Below are 19,086 nucleotides of genomic sequence, written 5' to 3' on the forward strand. Positions count from 1 at the left end.
GCAACTTCCCTGGAGTCACATCACCTAGAAAAGGCAGATCCCTGCAATGCAGTCATCAGCCAATCAATGATGTACGTTCTAATCAGATCCTGACAGAAATAATCTATTTAGACCATCTTTCTGCCAAATAATTAATTCTTCTTAATGCCTACATCTAGTTCAAAATACCACAAATAATGGTTCTTCCAAATGCTATACAATACCAATGAACTTCAAATAATTCTGACTTCCTTCCAACACTGGCCTCACTTTCCCATCTCACAGATCATAAGTAATTCAGGTACCACTTTAGTACCCTCTTCATAGCTTATACTATTTCATATTTGACTCCTTTAAGCTCTTCTTCAAGCCTCCTGTTTCTGGCCGCCTTTCCTACTCTCCAAACACTCTCCATTTTCTCTTTAAGATTTCTCTGTGGTTTTCTGGTAAAGGAAAACCCAGAATTGAGAGGATAAATTAGTTTCCAAGTCTCCTGGTAGTTTCCATTATCCACAGCGACTTTAGATTATTGTCCCTATCAGATGAGTACCGCGCACGCTCCAAAAGTGAAGGTGAGTTGCCATTGATTAGCATTGCCCGAGGTGAGTAGAACCAGACATAAAACTAAATACTGATAGACAGAAAAAGCTGTCCTGCGTGTCTCCCCCCACCCTCTCAACCACGACCGTTGCCACTTTCATAACTACTACACTTGTCTTTCAAAGACTACTTCCACCTTTCTGCAAAAACCAAAGGCTCTTCAAGGGCACGAGAAGCACTATCCAGACTTGACCCCCGTCCTCAGCTGCTGACTTTATTCCACTCTTCTAAGCAAAACTTGACGTACATTTAGGAGCTGTTCATGCCAAGTATCAATCCCCCAGCCAACTCCTATTATACTTAACAGCAGCATGAAAAGACAACATGGATATTTTAGTGAAATTTAAAGTCGAAAATATCACATATACAAATCAAAGATATCTACTGATCTCATACTGATACAAGTGTGATGGATGCTGCCAGAGCTGGCTGAGTTTATTAAGCATCTCAGTTTATACTAGTGTATAGCACAAGGATATAGAAACTGTTTACTACTTGAAGAGCCCATTTTTTTCAAGTGTGTGGAACACTCGAGGGATACAGCTCATTCAGTATTAATACATTTTTCTTCCACACTTAAAGTTTCTATTTGAAAACTACATTAGCTCTTACGAGCAAAGTAAAAACTACCTGCAGTTCAAGATGAACCTAGACGATTCTTTCACTGAGAAACCAACAATGCTTCAGTTCCACTGAAGTTCGACTTTCTAGCCTTTTTCTTTTAGATATACAATGGTCGCAAGTTTAGAGATTTCAAAGATAAATAAACAATTATAGTCCTGGTGATTATGAGAGCTTCAGACAGAATCACCTCACACAAAAACATAGGAAGCTTATTTGGGAAACAATTTGTAGCCCCAGAAAAATCAAGCTTTCACATTATAGGCCAATTGGTCTTACACTATTTGAAGTACAGTATCTCAGCAAATGTTGGTCAAGTACATCGTAAACTTTTTTCTTTGGTTTGACTATCTCAAAACTTCCCTTTTTGGTTGTCAGTCCTGTGCACTGACTCACCTGCTACTCTAGCATCTCACTGGCTAAAGAATGGCATGTTTATGTTGTGCTTCTTTTGGAATGCTCCTGCAAACATCATTTCTTTTCCTCCTTGAATTGCCCCACAACACATCCTTTTACTACCTCAGCAACTATACGGTATTCATCATCATCTTCAAGGGCTGCCTTCAGCCTATCCCTAACCTAGCTACTGCTGTGACCAACCGAAAGATTAGTACCTGCCTCATATCACCTTGAATATTACAGTCCTTCACCTCCTAACCACACTCAAAATGGCATTGATGCTTTCTCCTATAATTTCCTGGTATCAGGCAAGATCTTCCTATAAACATCTATGAATGTTCTCTTTCAGCCAATAAAACCTTCTTTTACAGAATGCCACACAAAAATGTTGACTGGGGGATGAACTGGCTGCTCAGTAGCATGATGACCAGTATCTCTGTTCCTCTGCAAGTCAGCTACACATTTGTATCCATCTTTGATTGTAAATTCCTTTTAAAGAAAATTGTGTCTGGTACAAGAAGATCATCACCTACGGCAGTTATATGAAAGAACATACATACTCAAAAGATATCCATCTACTTAGCTTTGCTTTTTTAGGAACATGTGAAAGCAGAGATTTTTACATAAATATCTCGTCCTCTTCCACATCCATAGAAACTTTCAGTTCCTGCTTAATTAGATTGTCAGAGATATGTATTTGTCTCCTGATAGCAGAGAGAGTGATTTACCCTTCAGTGAGTCGCAAAACGCATTCACTTACATAGGCAGTAAATGTATGGCAGAGAGAGGAAGCAGGCTAAAAAACCGAGTTAGGCAATGCCTCTGTGGCTGGACTTCCCTTCGGCTACCACAGAAACGTAAGGATCTGTCATCATCCATGCACATCATGGCACAAAACTGGAGAACAATCTGTGAACCACTACTCCCTGAAAAAACAAATAAATAGCTATAGGTGTCTTTCGACTTATCTGTGTTTTCATGTGAATTAGATTCTGAATCACAACCAGATTTGTCTTTTTGTGCCAGCATTTATATCAAAAATTAAAGTAGGATGAATCTGGGAACTCCAGTTATTTAATGTGCTGGACACTGAACTAGGAAGAAGGATAACATTATACTATGCAAGAAGTCACACAGAAAATCATCTTCTAAAGCTACAAAAAGTGGTGCAGCACGCATGGTGATGCAAGCCATTTGTAGGGCAGCTCCTTCAATGAACAACTCCATGACTCTGTACAATTCTATTTGTGAAGGGAGTTTCTCTGTTTGTCTCCTATTGTCCTGGATCACTCAGAAAAGGTAACCGCAGAACTGGAAGAAAATACTATTTCTTTAACTACCAAGAATTGATTTTGACATGTGTACACTGCTAATACTCATAACACCGAAGACGCTTTGCAAAGGTCTTCACTATGTTTCCTGTGTCTTAATGAGCACTGCATTGCTTTCGTTTTCTCATGGAGTACCACGCTGGGTTTTGTTTCATATTCCTATTGGCCGGACAGTGTACCAAGTCAGCTGTATTTTCACTGTTGGCTTCTTTGAGAACAATCTCTTTCCCATCTCCAGGCTCCTTCAGATATCTTTCACTACTCTGCTCTTGAGTTTATCTGCCATTTCTTAAAAAGTTGAGATAAGCCTCCAATCTATGTGAATTTAAGCAGTTTTGAAAATTTTGTATGAAAAGTAAAACAGACACTTTCAAGATCTCATATTTGTTTGACACCATGCAGTCACACAGCCAAACTATTGAAAAAGACATACATCTTCTAGTGGCATAAAAGATAAGCAGTATCATATACACCTTTAAAAAAAAAAGGTCAGGCTACATATACTTATTTCACATAATAAGTATCACTATTATACTTTCACACATCTTCCTTAATCTCATTCCTTTATTCTTCTCTTCCATGTGCTGGATATAATACAGCCAAGAAACATGTATCTTTGCATGCATTTTGCCAACAGGTAGGAGCATGCTGTAATCTTCCCCTTGGGGTATATTCATTTGCCAATACAGACCAGCAGCAACAAATATATTTTTCCTTGCAAATTAGGAACAGATTGACTTCTAATCAACATCCACTCTTAATGAATCCTATTGATATACCTAAGCAGTGCCATGATAGATCATCATCCATTCCACGCAAGATTTTTGCCAGTACTTGAATACACAACCAGTCTCGCTCAGTATCACTTCATGGCTGTCTTCTTGTTGACCCAACATGCATAAAACAGGATCTCAGGAACACAGCAGTGTATTCTAGAACAGACAAGCCACCTGCCTGTCACTGTCATCTATCAGGCTTTGGTTGTGTGGAGATGATAGATAGCCACATATTTTTATTGCCAAATCTGGTCAAACAGACTTCTCTGTATTGCTGTACTGAGGCTGCTATGGCTACTGTCTCACAGGAAGCTACGACTTCTTCTTGACCCCAATTAGCACACTCATTATTCATCAAAGTATAGTTTTAACTTCCTTCCCTTGGGAAGAGCAGAGTATCACTGTGAGGATCTTTCAATACAAGTTCACCCCCTTAATACACTCGGGATTTGCTGACAAGTTACAGCTACTCATTCCCCTGAGTAAAGTTCGTATTAATAGGACTGCATGGCAAATCATGAGATGATATTACATCATGCCTCCTGCCTGTATAAATACATCATACAAGCACCCCACTACGCCAAGTGCAATGGTTTGATTGCACAGCACAGGGTAGATATCCTAAGTGACCAGGGTGCCTTGGAGAAATAACCTATTCAACCCCCAAAATAATAAAGACCCTTCAGGTCTTTAAAGGTATCAGATGGAATTCTGTTCACAACTGACAAGTTTCATATTCTTCAGAGATGAAATATCAAGACTTGAAGGCATTAGATGCAATGCAAGCTGTAACTCAGCTCTATTCAAGACATCGGCAATAGTTTTTAAGTACTGAAGTTTAGCCAAGAACTACAAGCTAGGAACATCGGAGGCAGGCGGGATTTGGCTGAAAGCATTAGAAGGCACAGTTGACAGGAAGTTTGCCTTCAAGTCTGAATACCACAAGAAAGCTTGTTCAACTTCATTGCTAATCAATGTCTAAGTCAATTCAGTCTTGTAGGTATCTCCTAATGCAACTGTTTGGAGACACAGATATTCCCATGTTCAGCAATCCAGCCACCACTCCTAAACTCAGTCTGATGTCTTACGGGTGGCTGCTGTGCACGGCCTACCAGGCCAACAAATTACATAGGATAGGAGTACCTGCCTTTTCCCAAGATGGGTCAGATGTCTTTTGCCCATAGTCAGAGGGTCTGTGGCTGATGCCAGGTCAATGTGAGTGGAATTGCTCTGGTACTCTCTGCAGGCACCTTCATGAAAACAGCCAGTACACAAGAAGAACAGCTAATACTCAGAAAGGAATAAAGTTCCCTGGATTAAGCTTGAAAAAAACTTCCTGGTAATAGAGACAATAGATCTCACCTTAAAGAATCACAGTATGTGTTTTCTTTCCTCCCCTCCCCCAAGACGTCTTAGAAAATATTCTACTTATTCATTATACATTCCAGTCTGAATTCTACCAAACACGAGACCTTCTTCACCAACCACAGTGGATACTGAATTCACGTGAATACTTGATTTCTAATGTTATCTCTCACAACTTCTTCAGGACAATGTACACCTAGGAGGGGATCATGCTACTGGATCAGAATAATGGAAGAGGATAGAACATGCACCAAAGAACATAAAAGCATAACACTGTTGTATCAAATGCCAGACAGTAAGAGCCTTTCCTGTCATTCACTTATCAACTTTTTTTACTTTTGGCTAATTCCATTTTATATTAGAAGGGAATAAAGAAAGTATGGCCTTTTTAATCTCACCTTCATTTAGGTTTTAATCAGCCCTTGGAACACACCAGCAAAGGACTGGTATAAATTTGTGCAGAGAATAAGGACAACAGAAGAGGATAATTTCTATTTTTATTGAAAAAAGTACTTTAGCTGACTTTAGCTGATATTTATGTTATTAGTTGGATACGAGTAAGATTTTATTGCTGCAAGAAATAAGACAGAGTAAGTAGTCCTCTTCTAAGACTTGAGATGTGCCCAGTTCTCCTGCAGTGCAACATAGGAGGATCAGACACCAAGAATTTAATTCAAACTCTTGAATGAGAGCATCTTACCTTTTCACAAAATTTTTCAATAGCAATTTGTCCCTAACCAGAAGAAATGCAGCCCATGCTACTGCTTAGCAAAAAAGCAAAACACCAAAATGCATGTTACTGAACACCAGGAACAAGTAAAAATAAGAAAACTAATCTTCCCCTACAAGTTTTGACTTCATGTTGTTGCTCAACAAATATGAACTGCACTGGAAGTTTATATCCTGTTGTTCCCAGAGACACAACTTTTGCACATCTGGATTATAAATGCTATTACTGGAACATCTCTCTGGTATTGCAGTAAGAGAAAAGTGCTGCACAGCTGCTTCTACAGATTCTGTCAGATTCCAGGGTAATTAACGGGCCAAGTGGGATTATGGAAATAATTTTCAAAGTGTTTTTATAATTCCCTCATTTTTTTCCTTAATGATAGGTCTCATTAACAGTGTGCTGCTTTACATTCTTGTGTAATGCAGTACTGCTGCATAAGCAATGGAAGTTAACAACTTTTGTTGTTCTCTCCTGATATATTTGGGAATTTGTGGTACTAGTGGAAGACCTAAATTTCCTGATTTCTTATCCTCTACTCTTCAGCCCTGATTAGCTCTTTAAGATCATACAAAGAAAACAATGAACACTTTTGTGCTCCATAGCCCTAATTCCTCTTGAAGCTACGCAAATAACCAGTGTGCACCACTATCCCAGATCAGGCATCTCCTGCTCTAACTCAGCTTCCTTCATAAATCCACGGAAATAACTTTCCCTTAGAGTTTCCACAAAACAGTTTCAAAGTTCATTCTCTGCTGGAAGTGGGCACACACCACTTGTACCAATTTTAGTGTGTAAACAAGCACTTAAAACTATTCTCAAGCAAAATATACAAGACATCAGTGTTACATAAAGAAACTTAAAAACAGTTGACAGGTACATTAAAACAAAACAGAAAAATTCAAAACAGATAATGAAACAAGCACTCTTCCAACAGGGAATGCATTTGTGGAAGAGTCAAGTTCTACAGTGTTGTCTCCCTCCTCGTACAGTACAGCTTCTCCTGGCAGGGGAGTACCGAGGGTTGTTCTCCCCTAGGTAAGATCTGTCCGAGTAAAAGCAGTTTGAGCATTGCCTTCCCCAACTGACGCTCTGGTAAGAGTGTAAACTTTTACACAAAAATAATTCAAGTTAATTACTACTTTTTCTGTACTCAGTAAGGGTTCATCAGTAGCTGTTTCAGTAATAAATTAAAGTTAATACATATTTCTGATTTTGTATTAGCACACACAACTCAGGAGCACTTTTTTAATAGAAAATGTATGGTGCAATCAATTTAGCAGTGGCTAAATCAACTTAACCCATACAGTATAAACTAGAAATTCACTATTAAATAAAAACTATCTGAGATCACCACATATTTTTTTAATGGAGTGGTATTTATTCAGCCAAAATAAAAGATTATTGTGCAAATACTAGACAACTAATTACATAATGTACCTTTACAAAATTACATAATACGGGTGCAGCTTGTTTCCCTGTTTTCTGTTTGAAAAATAGATGGTTTAATAACCCATCAAAGCTATCTGTAAACCAAGGAAACAATAGAGCAGATGTTGACTGTTGTCTTGTGCCTCACAGACATAATTAAATACAACGAAACACTCACGAACCCAAATAATAGAGGACAAACAAATACAAAAATGGTATTCTATAAACATATACCTCATTTACTGGGCACCTCTTATATTAATCTGCAATATTTAAACCGGTGATGAATATGGAAAAGTAGGTATTTATCTACCTTCATTCAACAGAACAAACTATAAACAAAAAATTCCTCTCAGTATTAAGTAGCTTTAGCTTCTGCAATACTGATTCCCACACTGTTGACTTTCACAAAGCTAGGAGGGAACCATATTTTTTCTATTGTAACAAAGGCAGGACAGGGCAACCACCTTTTCTGTAAGCAAAAGCCATATGAAACAATGACTCTGAATGATCCAAACAGACTAAAAACACTGTGCCTGCTGTGTAACACAAAGTCTTATGGTTCTCCTGGAAATCCAGATTCCCTTTGACTGCAAAACACATTCCTTGTAATTATTTCCAACACCTCCCCGCCCCCCCCTTTTGTAAAACACTAATTGAAAGTAAAGATTGGATTCCACAAATATCAAACCAAGTGTTTCTTTTTTAGCAGTGTCCCACAAGATTGTTTGTCACATCAGAATATGAGAGCTTTTTTAAAAACCATCCTTCTTGATCTTTCTTTGTACAATCAAATGTGCATACATATTTTCTTTAGTAATATCAATATCGATCCACTATTCGAAAAGAATCATTATATAATTTAATACAGAACTAAGTACCCAATCCTGCAGCTGCTACTAAGCACCAAACTTTCCCGATAAAAAAACAACTTTGAAAATTAACACTCATATTTATTGCAAAAGAACATGGAAGAGTATTTTTGCTAATAAAAAAAATTATCTTGATTTTAAAACTATAAATGCTTTAATAAGCATTATTACATTTTTTATTTTAGATAAAACATATAAAATCGCTTTGTTTACTGCAAGTGTATTTTGCCTTTACATTTGATTTAGTTATTTCTAAGAAATAAGGCAAAATATAATGTAATCTGCATCTCTTTATGTTAATAAAATCATGCTAGTCTCTTTCCATAGACAACATCATAAAGCACAAATACAAAATGGAAAACAAATGGAAGTATAATGCCACTGTGAAGCAAACCAATCAACCCTAAAACAGCTGAGAGAGTTCTCATCCAGTAGTTCATTCATTCTTTATAGAAAAGAAATGGAAATATTCCTAGGTGAATCACATTAAAAAAATAATAAAAAAACCCACCCCACCCTCAGCAGCTCTGAAAGGTTGTAAAGCACTAAATTCCTTTGATTTATGAAGGCAGCATCCACCACACTGAGCAAAACAACTCAGCATGCCGAGTCCCTTTTCCCTGAAATTCCTTTATTAACACAACCTGGCTCTGCCAGTGAACAAAAGCACTGGTGCGGTGTGTATAAATCATTAACACTACGCTGTGCAATGGCTGCATTTCCTGTGCGAGCTGGAAAGCCTTCCTGCACAACAGGGATTTTGGGGTTGGAATTGGCTGCTGTGAAATGTACTTCATCATTCTCCATGTTTGACGCTTCCCAATAGCTTTGTACTTTTCCTCTCCTTTTTCTCCCCCAAGCCCAGCAACTGCAATAGAAATCTATTGGATTTTATGTCTGCAAATAAAGGAAGAGAAAAGAAGGAAAGAAGCAAGCCAGCCAATTTAGAAGTAGAATCCTTTTCCCTTCATTTAAAGACAGGTTGTGTTCAAACAAAATCTACTACTAATGAATAAATTTTTTATTTTTTTAAATATTTCATCTACCACTTTAAACTGGAAAAGAAAATGAAAAAAAAATACTGAAAGGAGGGTCAGTCTTAAAAAAAAAAAAAAAATCAGCTATCACTGGAAAGGTGACTCCTCTCCAATGGAGAATAATTTTCCATTGAAGCATTTATTTTTTTTTATTTTTTTAAGAGTGGGCAGAAAGAAGGGCAATGTCTAGGCACAAGGAACTCCTGAAGTTAGCTGTATCCGTGTTTTTACTTTAGGTGTACCTAAAATTTTTCCACTGAGCAACAGGCAATTTCACGTGCATGTGCTAAGCGTGGTATTCTAAGCAGACCAGAAAAGATGGTAGCAATGGGAAAAGAAAAATAAACCAAAACTCTTGGAATTGCAATTTCTGAACACTCCTGTATTTTTGCAGTGACACACACTGAACTTGGATAGGGAACACCAAAACTACTTATCAGGCCTCTGAAGTACATGCAATACAACAACAACAAAGTTCAATGTTTTTTCAAACCTTGAAATAGCAAGTAGTCTTTATAAAACGTCCTGCACTAAAATATTCCGTTTGAGGCTAGACTTAGAAACACTAAAGAGCATGACAGAGATAGAGTAATGCTGAAAAAGTAGTCTCAAACCATATGCTCCCCATCAGGAAAAATGACACACATTATAAAGGTAACTAAGGATACAATCAGTCTTTCAGCTAGGCCAAAGCATGATTCTGAATGTATCAAGCATCAGCACCACCGACAAACAAATTCATCGCCATCTAAGCAGTAAATATTTAAGACACTGGGAATGAAGTTTTGCAAAAGTGAACGAGCTAAAGTCGGAATAGGGAAACATTCCAGTGTGCCGTTTTACACTTATGCAGCCATCCAGCAGGCTAAAGATTACAAGAATAAGCCTGCAATGCATGCAGAAGTCCCTCTGCATTACACAATAATGACATTCTGAATGGAAATAAATGAAGCCCCTGCAGTGCTATTCTGTCAGCTTTTGAAAGTAAATAACTTCGCTCCTGACAAGAGAGAGACATTTTTTTCCTCCTCCTGCCATAGAACATTAATTGAGCTATGCAGCCACGTAACATCCCAGAGATAGGACTAATACATGACAAGAAAAAAAAGCCTAAGAAAGGAGGGGACACTCGTTGACTACATGGTCTGCCTAACTTCTTTTCACCCACAAATTTTCACAGTAGCTCTGTTTTGACAAGCTCTTATTCTCTGCGAAAACCTTTAACAGGTTTTTTTGTCTCCCTCTGTAATGCTTACTGAAACTTATTTCAACCAAATACTTTAAATTCACAGTCTTATGAAAGACGATGCCATTACGAAAACATTAGCTTATATTTTAAAACTTCTTATCACTCTTTATTTGTGAAGAAAGTTTCATGCCCATAATCAATACCTGTAATTAACTATGCAATTTATAGAAGGCTTACTAGCCTAGAGATAAGGAAGATTGCTATAAAAGAGGCTATGATAAGCAAAACCAAAGAAGCAGTCTTCAAAACTATATAATAATGTTAGTGCCAGTCAGTAAGGAATTGAGGCAAGGCATATCATAACTGTAAGTATATACACACACCTCACAAATATATATATATAATCATAGAATCATCGAACAGTTTCGGTTGGAAGAGACCTTCAAGATCATCGAGCCCAACCTCTGTCCTAGCTCTATCAACACCACTAAACCATGTCCCTAAGCACAATGTCTACCCGTCTCAAAACACCTTCAGGGACAAGATGATACAACTAAATTTATGCTGTTCCAAATAAAAAGACATATTCAAAATGTTACAGATAGGAAGACCAACAATTTTTTGGTGTGTTTTGATATAAAGGATCAAAAGGTAAATTTAAAAAATGGTTTAAGACAGAAGCACTTGCGTTCTTATTCATAAGCATCTAAACATCTTAAGTAATTCAATTCTGAAGTGCCACACGCTTTCTTTCCATATCTGGGGGAAAAAAAAAAAAAGAAATCAGTGACTCACTGCGAACAAAAACTAATTCACTCAATGCTTCAGTTCTTACTACAGTATCTAATTTTGATTCTGCATGTGTTCAACACAACAAGAAAGCGCAGGATCAAAACACAGTGAGATCTCTCCACAGCTGGAGCCTGCTATAGTGCAAAAGACCAAAGGCCCAACTACAACTAGTCAGGATACTATAGACATCAGATATGCTATTTTCTCTAATTAAATTCACTGGGTCGCCGCACTGACAGAGTAGGAGGGGAAGCAAAATGTAAAAGAAGTCAATGGCGCTGCACTAGGCAACTGAGAGGTAAATGAGCAATACTAGCAAAGAAATGACAGGAGTTCCTCAGGAGAGCTCTTGTACTACACATCACACTTTAAAACTGATAAATCAATCACACATACACCTTTAAAAGGCAGGAAAGCTTGAAGGATTCTTAGAGGGTGTTGACTTCTCCTTTCCACTAACATTATTCTAACTCTATAAAGCAAGGTGATAAATTCTAGTGTCACGATTTTCATCACTTTCATTTAAACTACATACCAAATACTTCAAAAATATTTTAAACAGAATATGAACATGATGAAAGTATTTATTTACTAGAAATACACACACTGAAAAACAAAAAAAACCACTTCATAGTCTAGTATTGCATGGCTCCTGGTCAAAAAATCTAAACAAATGGAATGAAATAGCTACTAGTCACCCTGAGAATAACCCTTGCTTACATAACCACTGCACACTTTCCTTGGCATAAAATACCACATTGCATATTTTTTGAGAAAATAACCATCCATACATATATTTAGGAAACATCAATAAACAGCGACAACTTATGAATAGCTTACAACAGAAAATCTAGCCATCAGCTGAAGTTTTTTTAAAATGTTCAAAGAGCCTAGTTATAAAAATGGTGATTCTAAGCCCAAAATATTCACCTGCTTCTGCCACACGGAAGCTCCTCTGCAACTGCTCTTGCTCTTATATTCCAACACAGCAAGTAACCTTCTTAAGTGATTCTGGTTGGTTGGGTTTTGTGTTGTGTGTTTTGGGGTGGTTTTTTTTGGGTTTTGGGGTTTTTTTTGGGGTTTGCTGTTTTGTTTTTTTCTGGAGGGTGCTGGTTTTGTGGGTTTCTTTCTGTGGGTATGTGGGTTGGTTTTTTTGTGGGGTTTTTTTTGTTGTTTTTTTTTTTTCCTTCTGGTATTTAAAGAGGAGAGTACTTAACTAAAGCACCTCCTTCTCCTATTGTGAGAAAAGGCTGACCTTGTTGGACAATGCTGTAGTTAAATGCCCCAAACTAGCTCTTATTCAGAGCACTTGATCTCTAAGCCACTTCTCATTAGTCTCTGGAAAACAACAAAACAGCTCTTGGGAGACAAAAGATATGTAAAGATGTGAATTTGTCTCGAATCAGAGGTGGAGTCTCAAATGTCAGATTCGAAGTTTATTGGTGAATACCAAATGATCTTATCTACCTTAATTAAGATAAACAGCAGATCCAGACATCCTACTTCACTTCTGCATGAACAGTACTTCTGGATGCAACAATTACACTCCCACCTTTCCAAGACTGTCATTCATAAACTAAAATTCCTTAAGAGTGCCACACTGCCCCCTTAGGTGCAAATGCATCCACATAATATTGTTTGTAGCACGGTAATTCCTTTTTTTTGTTTTTACAGAGTACTATAATTTATCTGACAAAAGTACAGGTTTTTTACCCTACACATATGAATAAACAAGCACTATGTTTCTCTTGGGGCAGTGAGGCTGGTTAAATGAATCAGAAAACCCTGAAAAGATTGCCTACCCTCAGTCAATCAGCTACTGGACAATTATTCAAGGCCCAGCTGTAAGAAAAACAGATGGTGAGCGAGCATTAGTAACATCGACTTCTTTTCACTCATGCAGTCATAAGCAGAGGTTGCATGTTCTCACATGAAAATGGCCATGAAACGGCAGACTGAAGGACAAAATTGTGCAAATACTCCAATTTGTAAGGTAACAGATGCTTAAAATTTTCATGAGCGAAAGTCAGATTAACTGATTTTACAGGAGAGCCAAAGAGCGAGTGAGTACTATAAATGGACTAGGTAAAGAAAGGCAGTTGTTCTCATGATAGGTTTAAACAGTGTCATCATAAAACATCGGTTACTGAATTCAACTAACATACCTGATCCTTTGAAGACTCACTAAAGTATAAAATGCAAAAGACACATACTTAGAACTGTAACTGCAATGGTGGTATTCAGCAATTGATGTGCTTGTGCTCTATAATAAAGGTAAACCGTATCCAGGAATTGTTCATCCATTTTCATTCTTTACACAATTTTAGCACAAAGGTAATCTGTTCTAATCCTTATTCCATTATTGACACTATTGACTACATCAATTGAAAATGCTACCAAATAAATCGATGTTGAATTAATCTATGAAGAAAGAATGTGATAAAAAGGTCTTTCAGACCCCTATAAATCATCAGATCCAGAAGCATGACATAAGTAACTGAGTGGGGAATTTGGCTTTTCTCCATAGTCATAATGCTTAAGGCCCAAATAAAATTACACTAATTTACCATGTAAGCACTAATGGAATATCTGGGGTAGAGATGGAGGGTTTGTTGGTTTTTGTTTTGTTTTCATGGTGGATTCTTTCAGTCATTGATACAAGAGCTGTACCGTGAACTACTTTCTTGTTAAAGACAGAAAAGGTTGATATTGAAGTTTCAGTTCAATTGTTTTCGATCTGTGAATGTCCACTATGAGCAATTGCTCTATTTAAGAGGAATTACCCTTTGTACAAACCATTTCACTATTTAAACCAAAGCACATCTATCATCATTAAACAGAAAAAAAATATTACCAATTTTAAAATAATGACAGCAGCACTGTACACTATGACATGGAATATTATGTGATGTTTCAAAACACCTGACTTTGTTACTTTACTCAGAAAATACCAACTAAATAACCCTGTGTCCAGGCAAAAATATAACATAGGGAAATATCAGTTAACAGAACTTAGTCTCCATTAATATACGCTAAATCCCACTTTACTGGTGGTCAAAATTTTGCTGCAAAAATTACTTTACGCTAGCATTTGATGTAAGCTTGTGGTCAGAAATTATTTCTTGCATTAATGTGTCATATTAAGGAGAAGAAGAGAAAATAGATGTATTTAGCTGTTTCTGACACCATAAAATATTACCAGATGACAGGGTGCCCTACAAATCCAAGTTCCCTTTTGCTGTAGCTTTAAATATTGACACCAGGTAAATTTCTAACCCAAATGCATCTACACTGTTCCAAATTGTCTCTGTCTTTCTAATGACACAGTAAAAACTTCCAAACCAAAACCATCTATCCTCCTTCTGTATGTTGCTGCCACTGATACAGTCATTTTGGTGTTAATGCTGTTTGAAAACTCTTTCTGAATTCCTAAAGTTAGAATCATCCTAGTGAGAGAACAACCAAATAATTTCAGATCATTTCAAATAGCTTAGCTGACTGAAAAGCATCCTTCAGTTTTTGTTGCCTTTCTCAAGTGACTATCCTATTGACTGTTAATCTGTAATGTGAACTAGGCCTCTGTACTTTACTTTCAACTTTATTTTCAAAAGTTAAGCTTTAAACGTTTTCAGGGAAAGCATTCTGAATGCATAAACTTTTTTTTAAAAAAAAAAAACAACAACAGTTCCTCACTTAGCTCTTAAAGCATTATGTATGTGCATAATCTAGAAGATAGAACAGCAAATACATAAGTGTCTAACCCTGGACAAAACAGTAGAGCACTTCTGTGGGTACACTATGGAAAACAATTTATCCATTTAGACTAAACAAACTGACCAAGCAATGTTACTTTAGCAAATAATGACCAATTTTAAAGTACTACCAAAACACAGATTTTCCCAAATGATTAACACAGCTCCACAGAAAACAAACATCCTCATGGCTACATAAATATTTATTGACAAGAAGACTGTTTTGCCCATCTTGAGATTAATATAATGCCTTTTATAGTAGGAAAGACATATATCCACTTACAAAACTTAAATGTGACAGAATACTAGTGTATTTCCCAGATACAAACAAAAATAGAGAATAAAGTTTTTCATCAATTCTAAATAAATAGTAGTTTACCAACTGAGAGCTCAGTTTTAAAACAGATGCCAGAACTCATTTTAATTGAGGTGCAAATGAGCAGACATACCTGAAGTGCAATTTTTAGAGGGAAAATATACTCTAAATGTTCACATAATATCTGTATACTGCTGGTCACAGGGTCCACAGGCAGGGGAGAATCACTATTTATTAAGTTCAGACAAAGCTTTTAGGTTACCAGTATTTAAGATCAATAGACAACTTTATAGAGGAAGAAAAACATTTACAGTTTCACCGAAATAGTGATATTTGCACTAAACATACAAAGCATAAGTAGTTTTGCTAGAAATTATCAGATATGGGAAAAATAGAGAAAAAAAGTAAAATAAACTGTCATGGTGAAAGTTTATTAATGTTTTTCAAAAATACAAAATGCTGCTTATCCTCTCCTACCTAAAACCAGAACCATGTTATGTTAGCTTTGTAGGTAATGTCACCACACTATCTTTCTGCCTGAATAATTTTGAGATAAAGTAACATTGTTTCTAAAGAAACACTTAACCAAATACAAAAAATAACAATTCATATTTGAATTAGGATGATAATAATGTGACTCTCTAGGAATTCAGAATAACTAAAACGCCAACCAGCAATCAAAAGAAGCAACAAGCACAGAATTTTGAACCTGCCACAATTATCATCAGGAATTCAGATTAATTTATGTATAATTGTGATTAATAGAAGCAGAATTATTTTAAACTGACAATAGGATTAACCAGACAAGAAAGCCAACACTAAAAAATAACAACAAAAAAGACATTCAGTGTGTCAGTTAATCCACCTAAAGAGTTAAAAATTATCCGCTAGATATAGCACTTTGTAAAGTGCATTAGCAATCACTTCTCATCTTTCTCTCAAATGGAATAGATGGAATTGAGTTCACTACTTTAAAGTAATCATTATGGTTGCACAGTTTCTTAAACCTGAAAGCAGTGCCACACTATAGATGTGTTTGCATAATGATACTGCAATAGCTCACACAGGAAGGTGGTTATAGCACCTAACCTCATCTTTATGTTATCCTTTATCAGCTCCTTGTGTGGCCATGTTGACCTCTCACCTTAATTCACATTTTTCCTTTCAAAAGCTGGCTCTTTAACATATAAACTGTTGTCTGGCAAACTCCAAAGAACAAATCCAACAAAATACAAGAGTACATTTTGTATACAACCAGTAAGTGCACAAGTCACACTGGATCATTACAGCTGATCTATAAATATCATTTCCAAAAAGTATCCAGAATATAGAACTACTAAGAACATAAATTTTAGTTATGGCATGCAATTTATTGAAGTATTAAATACATAATGTTTATCTGATTTTAATTGCATGCATATGAATTCCTCCCACATACATGTATAGTCTAGGGCATACACAAGAATCTTGTATTATGCACTCCAATGCTGTAAGTCAGAAATGGCTTATACTACACTACTGAAGAAAAAAAAAAAAGCTACAGAAGGGTTTATATCCTGCAAATATTTGAGTTCTGTTCTTTCAGCAGTAATAGAAAACAAATATTCTGAAATAAAAATAAGCTTTAAATCTACTTTATTTCATCTTTAGGAACAAAAAGAAATACTGTAAAATATCTTGCAGGCATTTGTAAATACAGAAATAAAGTTAGAGACTGTTTCATGGAAGTCAATACGCATATAAACTATTGTAGTGGAAGTTGGAAGCAATGCCCCTATTTGTTACAGTAGGCATAAGAATTTTTTTTCTCTGAAGTTTCTGTAGAGAGTAACAGAATAAACAGGATTAATCATTTTTGCATGGTAAGATATTTCCGTCTTGGCTTTACATATTTACTAGATGACTCTCTGTAATGGTGAACTCAGTTATAAAACAGAGAAGTAGAATACAATGATAAAACTAGTTCAAAAAATAATGTGTTGTTATCCAGTTATGTATTTCACATTACAACAGAGAGAGGGTACCAAGTAGTAAATAATTTGAGGAGCAGAAGGGGTGGAAATACTTTTTAAAAAAAAAAACCTAAAAACAAACATTATATTAAATTAATTTAAAAAAATCTTAGAAATGGACTAGAAATTGGCATCGCTTTGCTGATATCAGAACATTTTTTTAAAACCCATTTCAATATACTTCAGTGATAGCAATATTAATTCTGCACAACTATAGGTTTATAAATATTTTTTATTTTCTTTTTTATTTGGTGAACTAAAAAACAGCTTGATTTTAATCAGCAGGATGTTTCGACACAGACTTAAAATTCCTGACTTCAAAGAAGGCTTAAACAAAATTGCCATTGGGCACATTTACATTAGAAGTATAATTTATGTCTGCAAGTGAATAAAGAGCAGACCTTTATGGCTGAAATTCTGCTACAGTATCCATGAGAAATGCAAAGTACTGTGTTAAATATCTATAGACTGCACCGATAAAGACATTGCAAAAAAAAAAAAAACCAAAAAAAAACAAACATGAAAAGGCTTGATGCTCTGTTAAAACATATTTTCGACTCACTCTCACCATTAAGTGCAGGCACAACGTTCACTCCACACAGTGGGAGACATTTCTACATTCTATTCACACAAAAAATTCCTCTAAGATTACAAATCCCCCAAACGATGCTGACAAAGCAGGCACTATAGGAAAAGAAAAAGTTAAGCAAACTTACCTGCTGTAAGTACATAAAAGTCAAGGCACAGGAGAGCTGGGGACACATGCCCACATTCGGCAGTGCCACGCAGGTTGCACCCGTGAGGGGATGCTGCATGGTGTTGCTCTGAAGTCTACGTAGAACAAGTGAGGGGGCTTGCATGCAAGCACGTTTGCCCTATCTTGTCACTACGCTTTTTTCCTTTTGATAATTTAAGTAAGAAACAGTATTTCTTCAATGCCTTTTTTTCTCCAGCGCTAGATCCCTACATTCATTTGTCAGCTAAGGCAACTTGGTAGATTTAAACTATGAATTTTTAACAGAGGAAAAAAAAAGAAGACACAGCCTGCAGCCTATTGATGAGCAAATGGAACTTCCTCAATGACAGAGCGAGCTGAAGCTTGTCTCACAACAGTAGCTGCTGACTAGTAGAGAGAGAGATTGACTCAGTGAGGCTCAGTCGGCTGGTGCTGATGCTGCACAGCTTCTCATTTGTCAAATGGGTCCTAGGGCAGGGTCTTTACCACTCACCAAAATTCAAATACTGCATTTTAAAAATCCCTGGAGAGGATAGGGAAGGAGAGAAAGTGAGCGTGCTGCATCACAGGCATCCATGAGATCTGGGCAATTAGTGTCATTGCCCAGCTGGGACTGAATGCCTGTTATGATTCTGCACGCACACATACACACTCACACACACACTTTTTTACCCCTCCCAGGACTCACACCTGACACAGAAAGGGCTTTCCCCTTCTAAGAACAAAAGTATGAAGCATAAAGTGGGGAAGGGAAAGAATCTTGGCTAGCCAAGAGAATTCCAACAAATATACAGTGCCATCAGTAAATGAGATTTCTTTTAAAAACACAAATTAATTTTATATCTGCGTTTCATTCACCATCTAGTTTCCCAGAGAAGCCTACAAAAGCATTACAGCGGAACTGTGAAATATCTGTGTAACCACTGCAGCAGAAACACTAGGAATGACATAAAATTCTATGGCACACTGTGTCTACTTTACTGGGGGGAGGGGGAGCAGGCTTGGATAAAGACGGTATCTTAAAATTGGTCTAAAAACCATCTCATCTAAAATTACAAATTTATTTGACAGCTAGTCAATCTATTATAAAGGACTGCCCTATCAGGTTACATGGAAAAATTACATTTGCAATTTTCAGAATTTAATGTTTA

At 36.6% G+C, this 19,086-nt stretch overlaps 1 protein-coding gene across 4 annotated transcripts in view; it reads right to left on the reverse strand.

Annotated features, from left to right (window-relative positions):
• RBFOX1 (RNA binding fox-1 homolog 1) overlaps nt 1-19,086 on the reverse strand; it is a 1,303,251-nt gene that overhangs the window by 264,640 nt on the left and 1,019,525 nt on the right. For 3 of the 4 annotated variants that reach the window (XM_086472925.1, XM_086472922.1, XM_086472918.1), the window contains exon 1: nt 17,916-18,014. The exons of the other annotated variant lie outside the window; for it this stretch is intronic. In XM_086472925.1, coding sequence (XP_086329051.1) covers nt 17,916-18,014 — 99 coding nt within the window. Of the gene's footprint in view, nt 1-17,915; nt 18,015-19,086 lie in introns of those variants that run through there. 4 annotated transcript variants of the gene reach the window in all.

The sequence above is a fragment of the Leptosomus discolor genome, chromosome 14, assembly GCF_034619465.1.
Source record: "Leptosomus discolor isolate bLepDis1 chromosome 14, bLepDis1.hap2, whole genome shotgun sequence".
Taxonomy (NCBI): Eukaryota; Metazoa; Chordata; class Aves; order Leptosomiformes; family Leptosomidae; genus Leptosomus; species Leptosomus discolor.